Raw genomic sequence first — 11,257 nt, 5'->3', positions numbered from 1 at the left:
GGTGTAACGGTCCAAAATGGCGGCCGCGCTGTTGTAAAAAAAAGTACGGTATGTCAACTCTATCAATCCAAATTCTTTGAAACAGATCACACAGCATCGACGTAACTTTCAACTCCAGTAGGTGGCGGTAATGCACAAAAAGCTGTTTGCCGCCATAAAACAATAGAAGAAGACGTAACTTCCGCCTTTACGTTCGGGACAGCATGGCGTTAGCAGAACTCGTTTCAGCTCTCAATAATTTAGCAGACGATTTAGAGAATCATCAAGCATCAGCAACTGATGTTTGTGATAGGGTGAAAACCATCTCAGAGAGGGTGGAAGAACTTTCTGCCTTCACAGGTCTCGACACCTCAGGTGTTCTAATTAAATTGACACAGGTGTTACAGGCTCTCCCAGTGGCAAGGCGAGTAGGAAGACCTACCATTGAGATACCCGCCGAGGCTATAGAGTGGTACCTTTGTCATGGTTTCAAAATTCGAGAAATCGCGGGCCTGTATGGAGTCTGCAAAAATACCATTCTCAATCAAATGCAGCAAAATGGTCTAAGGTAAGAATTCTTCTACCACTCTGTAATGTGTGCTTTGCCTTGTCTAGTGTTGAAGTGATGTAGCCTAGTCCTGAGCTGTTTCTAGGTAGTCTCTTGCCCTGTTGGGACTCTTTCTGCTAGCTATGCTAATAGCTAACAGGAAAAGTCGCAACGGGGCAAGGTGTAGAGGCCATTTACACCTGGCGTTAACATGCGTTTTCTGTCATAAGATTGCAATCATATTGTGTTTTATCACTGGACATGCCAGGTGTAAACACCCCCAAAACGCATTGAAGAAGGATTGCAATCTGATCAGCCAAACCACCTCCGGAGGTGGTCAGGGATGCATTGTGTGTGTACACATTGAACACAAGTGTAAATGCAATGTGTCCTCTCAATCTGGATACAGCAACTTTATGCGGATTGAGAGGACAACCATTTCTGCAATCTGATTGCAATCAGATTGCAGAAAATGCATGTTAACGCCATGTGTAAATGGAATCAGGCTGAAGTGATAAAATACAATCTGATTGCAATCTGATGGCAGAAACCACATGTTAACGCCAGGTGTAAATGGCCTCGTAGTCTCGTACATGAAGCCCGATTTATACTTCGTGGTGCGATGGTATTTGGGCATTCTTATACCTCTGATAGAAACCTCTGTTGTCAGCAAGTTACATAGCCTATTTCAGCAAAACCCTATTGCAACAATGATTTACCTCACTTGTTATGTCTGGGGTCATCTTAACGTCTACTCGTGCTTTTGTGTGCCACCCCAGACGGATCCGCTCGCTATGCCGACCACCCGCAGTGCCGACGGCCCACAATGCCCACAGCCCAACACATTTATCACTCAACTCGTCAAGCGTCCCACGTTCGGTTTAGGGTTATGTGTGGGGTGGGAGAGGTTAGGTTTAGGGTTAATGTCTGGGGTGGTTTAGGCGTGGGGGTGGGAGAGGTTAGGGTCCCGGGGAGGTTAGGTTTAAGCGTGGGGGGTGGGAGAGGTTATAGGTTTAGGTGTGGGGGCTGGGAGAGGTTAGCTCCAGCCGGTCCACCGACACGCTGCACGGCGCCTCGCTCAGCTAGTTCTGCTTGTGGCATTGCGGCCTGTCGTCACTTAGCGGCACCCCCAGACAGTTTTAAGTTGGTCACCAGAACCAGTGATGTGTGTTTTCAATGAATCTAACATGGTTAACATGGAAGAATCTGGAGCACACGGGTCACTGGTGAGAAGGTTTCTTTAATAGGCTAAGTGCACCAACATTTTGACGCAACGCGTCGCCAGGATGAAGACGCGTTGCGTCGAAATGTTGGTGCACTTAGCCTATTAAAGAAACCTTCTCACTAGTGACCTGTGTGCTCCAGATTCTTCCTTTGTTGTGATATCCTCCTGTTCTGAGAAGCACCAACCTCCCTCTTTTGGGGAGCTGAAGCGCAAGAGATTTCCTTCTTCATGGTTAAAATGGAGTTTAAAGTTCAATGGGTTTATAGGAGGGGGGCGTGTCTGATGAAATAAATATCACATATCTAAATATTGAATCAAGCAACTTAAAACCTGCCAGGGGTGCACACAAAAGCCCAAGTATGTTGTTAAATTGACCCCAGAAGTGTTTTAACGTGAAATACCCCTTTAATATGGACCTTGTTTTCTCCTCTGTTAGTGTGTCAGCCATGTATTCAAATGTCACAGATGCGCAGCTGGATACTCTGGTGCTGGAGATCCACAGAGCGCACCCACAGTGTGGATACCGCATGATGAGAGCGTATCTTCGCACAAGAGGTCATCTCATGCAAAGTAGGTTACTTGTTAAAGCATCAGTCCTCCCATATAGAGACACTGCATGTAATAGGCCACGCCCATCACGGGGGAAGAGCGCCGTTCATTTCCACACACCAGCGTAATTTTCCTTGAATTAAACATAGCTAAAAGCTGTTGTGTGGTGGGCTGCGCAGAAAACAAATGTAAAAAATCGACAGTTAAAGTTTTTTTGTACTACTGAGCAAAACAAGGAAGCCATTGAGAATTGGTGAGAAGAAAAATGTGGATCTAGCTGTCAAGAAGTAAGTTGGAGTGTTCATCTTCCGTATATACGATCTTTTGATGCAACACGCAACCATGCACGTGACATAGGAGAACGCCAGGATTGGACAGGAGTTTGTGTTTTCCCCCGTCTTGGGCGTGGTTTCTGAATGATGACGCGTTACGCAGTGTCTCTATGATTGTATCCCATTAAATATTCCACCATTTCAAGATAATTATTTAATCTAAATAATTAATAGATTAATCACAAGTGTTATTATTATTATCCATTCATAGCCTATCGCATATCCTGTCATACAATTCAATTACATCTCTTTCCCTTTACCATGTCAAGTTGCAAGAGTGCGCAAATCACTCCAAAGAGTGGACCCAGAGGGCACAGAATTTCGAGCTCTGGCCAACCGGACACTATATCGCCGGCAATATAATGTTGCAGCACCAAATTTCATGTGGCATATAGACGGAAATCACAAATTAATCCGGTAGGTAACCCCTAAACCCTTGTGTGGCCTTGCCTGCCCTGTAGGTGTGCGCACAATGTCTCCCTCTGTCTCTCTCCCGCTCCCTCTCTCTCCCTCCCTCTCCCTCAGTCTCTCTTGTGAGCCTCAGACTGATTACATCATCACTGATGATGTGTGTGTGTGTGTGCATGTCTGTCTCTTGTGTCTGTGTGTGTGTGTGTGTGTGCGCGCACGAGTGTGTGTATATGTGCATCACTGATGATGTCACAATGCCTCTGACATCACTGATGTCATCACTGATAAACTGATGTCACAATTTATGACATCATCACTGTGAATTTATGACATCACTGATGATGTCATCAGTGGGACAGAGACACAGAGCCCCAGCTCCCACTGATGTTGCGGACTTTGTGGTCCTGTTAGCTTATGTGGACTTTTTACTGCAGAATAACTGTTACTGTTCCAGTGAACTGCACCTTATGTACATTTTTGCATAGGAAGCTATTTTTGCTTTTGCTAACCTCATGTACAGTACATACCTGCTACTATGCTATGTATATATCTCTTGATTAGCTGACCTGTCTATCTCTACCCTCCTCTTTCCTTTTCACAAAAACTACAAAATGGTGGCGCTTGCAAGAAAAAAAGATTTTCACCCACTTCTTTAAACATGTAAACCTGTGATGTGACACAATGGATGTGACAATAAAGTTGATTCTGATTAAAATTTTAACCTGAATCTTTGGTCAGTTTACTCATGCTAACCTTTTTTTTGCCTCAAAATAAGCTGGCGATTCGTCATCCACGGTGGGATTGATGGTTTCAGCCGCCTTGTGGTGTTCCTGACGCCTGCCACCAACAACCGTGCTGAGACAGTACTTCATGCTTTCCTTGGTGCTGTCAGGCAATATGGTTTGCCATCTCGTGTGAGATCTGATAAGGGAGGTGAAAACATTGAGGTGGCCCACTTCATGGTCCAAACCCAGGGAGTAAACCGCAATTCCCATATAACTGGGAGGAGTGTGCACAACCAGAGGTAAATTAAATGATTCACTTAATTGTATACACATCAACCCAGTATAGGCCTACACATTACACATAAAAACATGGTGAAATATTTATACCATAACATTAAGTTTTTACAGTGTTCAAGAACTTGATACATGCAGGTATTTAAAAAATTTAAAGTGGGTTGGCACTGTGGAACTATACGAGGCATCAGCCGAGCAGCATTTTGGTAAACAAACTGCGTTTCCGTTTGTAAACTTCAATGGGACCCTATGGAGTGAGCCTTGAGTGCTCACTCTAGTCTAGCCCCAGCTGTGCGGTGTAGATTTTTAAAACTGCAACAGTTTGTTTGGCACAACTCATACTAGTTAACTGCTGCGGTTCCGAGTGTTTTGCGGTGATTTGTTGTTGTGACGTCACGCTGATTCCTCGTATAGTCATTTCTGTAATGTTATACTTGTAATGTTAATGTCCATGTGTAATGATCAAAGGTATGGTTACACATGGACATGCCTTATTTTTTTTAACTTTCTCTTTAATGTTTGTTGATGTTGCACCATGGTCATGCCTTATTTTTGCATATTTGTCTTTAATGTTCTATCAATGTTACTACTGCTGCTATAGTATAAAATACAAGGTAACCTGCTATTGCTGCTATAGTATACTCGATTCCTAGGCTCACCGGCTGCGCGGCCTCGCCCATCCTTCAGCTCGCATTCGTAGCTCGGCTGCTGCGCGGCGGCTGTGTGGCCAATGAGACCAGCATCACTGATGATGTCAGATTTATGACATCACTGATGATGTCACAGTGGGATTTATGACATCACTGGTTTGATTTGATTTATTCTGATCCCCATTAGCCTATGCAAAGCATTAAGCTACTCTTCCTGGGGTCCACATAGAACATTAAACATACATTTACAAACAAGACAATCAAATAAGCAAAAATAATACAACACAAAATAAAATAGAGACCAACACAAAAGAGGCTACTGTTCTTACATAAGTTACATAAATTACCAGCCAGAAAGAAGCTATTGGTTTGCATTTAAGAAGTAGCATCTCAGTCTAATTTACATGAATGACCAACCTGACAAGAATACTGGGATTTATGACATCACAGTGGGAGAGACAGAGAAACGGATAGAGCCCTAGCTCCCATTTATATACTGACTGATACCCAAGGTTTCCGCACATAATGGTTATGCCCTATTTGCACATTTATATATATTTCTTTCCTCTCTCCCTTTATTGTGTTACGCTGATGTTGTTGTACAGTATTTTTTGAGAACATTACATTACATCATTTGGCAGATGCTTTTATCCAAAGCGACTTACATTAACACATTTTTGTCAGCAATAGAGCAATCAACTATGCAACACAGTCTATGACACCTACAACCTCTGAAGGAACAGTGGTACAAGTTTAGTTTAGTTTATTTTTTTAAGAAAGAGAAAGAAGTTACCGTAGATCAAGAAGGGCCCAGATGGAGCCTGAAAAGGTGTGTCTTTAGTCCCCACATACCCCACATTGCATTTAGCTGCTTTTACGTGTATGAGTAGTGACAAATAAACATTGATTTATTTTTATTCATTCTTAGAAGTTATTTTTCTTTTCTTCTTTTTTGTAGAATCGAGCGTCTCTGGCGAGATGTATACATACAAGTCTTGGACCTGTTCCACTCACTCTTCCATGCGATGGAAGCATCGGGGATGTTGGTGCCAGACAATGAAATCCATCTGTATGCTCTACACTGGGTGTTCCTGCCTTTGCTTCAGAGTCACCTTGGCAGGTTCCAAGAAGCCTGGAACTTCCACAGTCTGAGAACTGCAAATAACCAGTCACCCTACCAGCTGTGGCTACGGAATGGAGATTCTGCTGGAGATCCCCAGGCAGTAAGTAGGATCAAACTAAAGCTAGCCCCAGATGTAGTGGTTGCCTACATTATTTTGGATGTAAACAGGCTGATGATGCTAAAGTGTGTCATGGTGGCTACATGGCTCCAGTGTGTTTGTTAACAGGAAGCAACTACATGCATTCAGTTGTAGGGTAATATGCAATAATTAATTCTGACATTTTGTTAGGTTGATGCACTTTATGGTGCAACCATTGATGGTCCAGAGCTGGTGGACAGGGATGATGGAGTCCAAATCCCTGAAATCCAGTTACCCCATGACCTGACCCCAGAGGAGCTTGCAAGACTGCCCAGCCGAGATGTTCCCCTGAGCGAAGCACTTACTGTTTACAGTTCAACAGTAGAGGAGCTGGAAAACATGTTTTCGTAAAATGTAATAAACACTTGAAACCAAAATAATTCTTAATCCTTTTATTGCTTAAATATAAGTTCAGCAGTCATTTTGATGTAAATGTTCAGTTTAATTTAACCTGCTTGAGTGCAAGATATGAATGACAACTACAGGGGAAGTCCTAGAAATGCACTGGATGTACATGTGTGCTTTATGTTGGCAGAGAGGAGAAGACGGGAGGACAAAATACCATGTGCCATTTTTTATGTTTGGGTTAATCAGTGTGTGAGTGTGCCATAGTAACATTTATGCACAGTTCCCATTTCAGCACATTGTTTTCAATGTCATTCCTTCATTTACAAAGGGTTCCAATGTCAAAATGGGACAATGTGTAACAAAGGGGACTTGGTATGTGGATGAGAGGGAAAGTCACCCCCCCCCTGCAAAAAAACATCTTGCACACATTGCTACTGTGCCATTGTTTGAGCTGCTCCATGTCAGTTGTTGCATGCAGCAGGGCTGAGACCATGGCGATGAAGACAAGTCATGCAGATACTGGGGACTGCTGGGCCATTTCTGCTTGGTGAAGTCCACACCTGAAGGAAAATGAACACATGTACACACAATCCCAGTTAAACACAGTACTGACATAATCATATCAGGATATAATGGTAACTGGTTATTGTGAAATTATTCTAGAGTAGACAAAGGCCATAGATGAGAGGTGATGGGAGGATTAAGAGGTTAGGGAAGTGACAGCTGACCTACAGTATCTGTGCAGCCTAGGTCCAGTCCATCTTCTCCCTGGCTGTGTGATTGAGGTCTGACAGCAACATCCTCCATGGCTGTGGTCACAATTGATGAAATGCTGACTCCATCATTGTGTCATTAAGCTGTAAACAAGAGGGAGAGAAATGTGTCAGTCATTTTGAACTGAAAAGTTACATGAATCAAGACAACCAACACAATTAAAATACAGGCAGAGCCAGGCAGGGTCTTTGTAGCTAAATAAGCTGCCACACACTTCTAGTGGCTATGTGATTATTGAGAATTATCGTTTCTATGAGCAACATAGCCTACTTTGTTATTGTGTTTTTAAGACTATGCTGCATATTCTGCCTTCAACGTTATGACAATGCATGTATTATTAGTTTTAATAAACCTTATTTAACCAGTCTTGTTGAGATGAATAGGCTATGTCTTTTTCAAGGGAGCCATGGAGGGAAATGTGTGCAACAGGGGCTTACAATAAAGTTTTTGTCAAGATAACGTGTTAGGTTTTGGTAGACTATGTCGATCTGTCTGTGTAAGAGAGGGATCTACTGGACACTGACAGCTAAATAGCTGTAACCACAGATTGTAACCCCTTCTCTCTAGTTTATCATAGGACTTGTTCAACGCTCATTAACGTTACTTATCATGGCCTAACGTTAGCCAGTTATCCAGTTAGCCAGTTATCAGCCAGTTAGGGAGACTAGCCTTCGGGTGTAACTAGCTAGTAACGTTCACTTACTAGCTTACTAGCACCCATGTCCTGCAGAACAAGATCGCTTTATGACACTTATATTCTTCTCTCCTGACTAGATCCTTGTTTGTGTTGTCTCGTTATAGCTTGGTTAATGCCGTTTACAATCTGGTTAAACAAGGCTAGTTTACCGGTAATGCTGGCTGTAGCTGGATGTCTCAGTAACGTTAAAAACTGCAACTTAACGTTACCTGTTAGTGTTCGTTGATGTCAGCTGACTCCCGCTGACGATCCCTCCAACATTGCATCTCTTATCTCATTCAAGTCTACATTCACTTCATTAATCGACGATAAAACTTTTATCAGCCACTAAAAACTTGTGATACAGGTAATTCGCTGGCATTTAAACATGGTGGAGTGGGTCAGGGTCTTGCAGACAGACCAAAGTAGCCGAGAGCAGCCGAGAGCAGAGGAGTACCCAATCAGCGAATAGGTCCGACCCTATGGTCCCGCCCCGTTTGGGTTGATTGACAGATGGCGCTGTATTGGTCCAATAATTAAATACACAATGAAATAAATAAAAACGCCAATGAAATAAATAAAAAACGCAATGAAATAAATAAAAGCTCAATTAAATAAATAAAAACCCTAATGAAATAAATAAACACACAATTAAATAAATAAAAACCCTAATGAAATAAATAAATACACAATTAAATAAATAAATACATTTATTTATTTCATTTTGTTTTTTAATTTCATTGCGTTTATTATTTATTTCATTGTGTTTTTTATTTATTTAATTATGTATTTATGATTTAATTTTTGGACCAATGTACTTGAGAAGTCATCATGAAATAGATAAAAGTGGTCATGAAAAGTCATCAATAAATAAATAAAAGAGGCAATGAAAAGTCACAATGAAATCAAAAACACAATGAAATAAATAAATGTATATATTTATTTAATTGGGTTTTTATTTATTTCATTGTGTTTTTGATTTATTTCATTGCCTGTTTTATTTATATCATGGAGTTATTTATTTATATCATTGTGGTATTTCATATATCATTGTGGTATTTCATATATAATTGTTGGGCCGATACGCTTCCATAGTTTTGGAGTGTCAAACAAGGCAGAATTATTTTTATTTATTTATTAGGGGTTCAAGCCCTGAAGGGGCTGAAACCCTATTGTTTTTCTGCCGGTTTATTATTCTTCTTCTTCTTGTTGTTCATCTGCCTCAACGCAAATTCCCGTGAGTTGGTAAATGGTAGAGACCTGAAATTTGGCCCAATGACAGATATTGTTGGCTGGTATGTGCTCAAAAAAGATTTTTCGAATCGGCCTGAAGGTGGTGCTATAATCAACGGTTTTACCTTAAAGGCCATAACTTCCACGCCGTTGGTCCGATTTTCAAACTTTTTTTTTCCAGATGTTCAGGTGGACCTGCTCTACAAGTTCGCCATAAGGACCCTCAATGTCCGTCTGGAAAAATTTTGAGATATTTGGAAAAGTTTGGAAAACACATTTTTGACATCTCCTCCTAGACCGTTGGACCGATTTGCACCAAAATCGCCAGGAAGCATCTATGGAGCAAGCTCTACAATCGTGATTTTTGGATTTTTGAAATCTACTTTAGTTTCGGAGATATTGATCGTTAAAGTTGTGAGAGGGCGTGGCCTCACAGCTAAATTGTCATAACTTCATGACCGATTAAGGAATCTTCACGAAACTTGCAGGAGGTCTTCGGAGACCATCCTAGACCATGTGTGTCAAATTTTGTGCAATTCGACCAAAAGGGGGCGCCATAAACGCCAGAAATGGGCGTGGCTTAACATAAAAAAGGCTGTAACTCAACACCTGTTTGTCCAATGATCGCGAAACTTGTCAGATATATCAAGGAGGATGTCCTAGTCAGAATCAGAAGCTTTGTCATCTGCGCAAGGCTTGAACCCCGCCCATCGCCGCTTGCGGCTATATTTTATTTATTTATTTATTTATTTATTTGTTTGTTTGTTTGTTTGTTTGCTTATTTATTCATTCATTGATTGATGAATACATTCATTCATTCATTCATTCATCCATTCAAAATAAAAGTCTAATTGACAAACAATTGTTGGAGCATTTTGGCGTGATACTGATAATGGTATCTTGGTTTGGAATAATGGTTTGTTTCTCATGCGAATCCAGCTGCCTTGCAAGGCTACAAAGCATCAGGATGATTAAAATTAAATCACATTTAATTTAAGGAGGAATCTAGTAAATTACTTTTGTTTTTCTTCCACAGCATATTCATACCTGTATGGGCCTATGCAAGATGCAACATAATGCACTGTACTGTATTCAGGACTACCAAAACAACCCAAAACCTATTCATAGTAGCCTATTCCCATGATGTCACAAGTATTTTCCTACCAATATGGTGCTACAATACACACAGCTCATTGGCTGTTTGTGTCACTTGATTGTAATCACCTGTTAATTGATTACAATCACCTGTTATTTTCCTATCAAGGTGGCAGTGTGGTGATGTAACAGAATACTATCACTAGCAGACAACTTGTCAGGACATCTATTTTAATGAGGCACAAAGGCTATACAATAGACCCTTCTCACGGGGGTCATTTTGTGTCGAAAAGGCAGGGTAAACACAGGTGCAAGCAAAACACTAATGAGGGTTTCAAACGTCCATGATTGGAATTTGGAACCCCTCATTAGTGTTTTGCTTGCACCTGTGTTTATTCTGCCTTTTCAACACAAATGGCCCCCGTGAAAAAGGTCTATAGCAGCAGTCCTGTTAAATCTTCTCAAAACTTTACTTTTCTCTAGTCCTTGGTATTCACCGATTTTATCCTTGTTTCCCTGTTTATTCAATATAATGTAATGTATTTTTTTCTACTGTATTACCCATATCTTTGATCTGATCTATCTTGTTTGCAAAGCACTAACTTTATTTTGTGTGAAGTAATTCTTCTTTTATTTATTTATTTCATTTTATTATATTGTTTTTATTTGTATTTACCCCAAACCATGGACTATTTCAAAACATTTGAATGTGAAATGATCATAATACTCCCACTGAGATCCAAAATATCATTTTTAAGTTGGAAGGAAGGAAGCAGCATCCAGACAAACACAGATAGTGCAGGAAAAATACAATCAACAATCACACCATGAGATAGAAAAGAAAAACATAATGTTCAAACTTAAAAATGCAGCTATGGGTAAAAAAAAAACAGTTTTATATGACAGAAAATCATATAGTAATGCCGATGGGTGTCTTACAAACATACGCGATAAAATATAAACTCACTAAGCTGTAGCCTATAATACTGAATCAATGGTTTAAGACAACAAACTGTCAAGTCCACAGCGCCCTCCTGAGGTCAGAGTCTCATGCTGCTGCTGTCTGAAATGTTTAGACACAGTTTGGCCTAATGAGGGTGCTATAATGTCAAAAATTTAAACTCAAATGTAATATCTCACACTCTACTGGACCAATT

At 40.8% G+C, this 11,257-nt stretch overlaps 1 protein-coding gene and 1 long non-coding RNA gene across 3 annotated transcripts; one reads left to right on the top strand and one right to left on the bottom strand.

The window, feature by feature from the left end:
- Window positions 1–202: 202 nt before the first annotated feature.
- LOC310777995 (uncharacterized protein) lies at window positions 203–6,341 on the top strand. Its single transcript, XM_083638319.1, has 6 exons — window positions 203–547; window positions 2,188–2,321; window positions 2,902–3,049; window positions 3,819–4,067; window positions 5,671–5,935; window positions 6,125–6,341. Exons 1-6 carry the CDS (start codon window positions 204–206, stop codon window positions 6,323–6,325), a joined length of 1,341 nt encoding a protein of 446 aa, XP_083494445.1. The 5' UTR covers window position 203; the 3' UTR covers window positions 6,326–6,341.
- Window positions 6,342–6,351: 10 nt separating this feature from the next.
- LOC310777984 lies at window positions 6,352–8,178 on the bottom strand. 2 transcript variants are annotated; one of them, XR_014552755.1, is made up of 3 exons: window positions 8,003–8,178; window positions 7,051–7,179; window positions 6,352–6,882 (listed from the first exon to the last, which is right to left on the bottom strand). It is a non-coding gene; the product is annotated as an uncharacterized lncRNA (long non-coding RNA). The 2 variants fall into 2 exon arrangements; XR_014552756.1 differs by having other exon boundaries at window positions 7,055–7,179.
- Between the last annotated feature and the right edge of the window lie 3,079 nt (window positions 8,179–11,257).

This window comes from Poromitra crassiceps (assembly GCF_964638095.1).
Source record: "Poromitra crassiceps genome assembly, chromosome: 1".
In the NCBI taxonomy this organism is placed as follows: Eukaryota; Metazoa; Chordata; class Actinopteri; order Beryciformes; family Melamphaidae; genus Poromitra; species Poromitra crassiceps.
The sequence above is the reverse complement of the archived record's forward strand: the minus strand, read 5'-3'. Positions and strand labels throughout refer to the sequence as shown.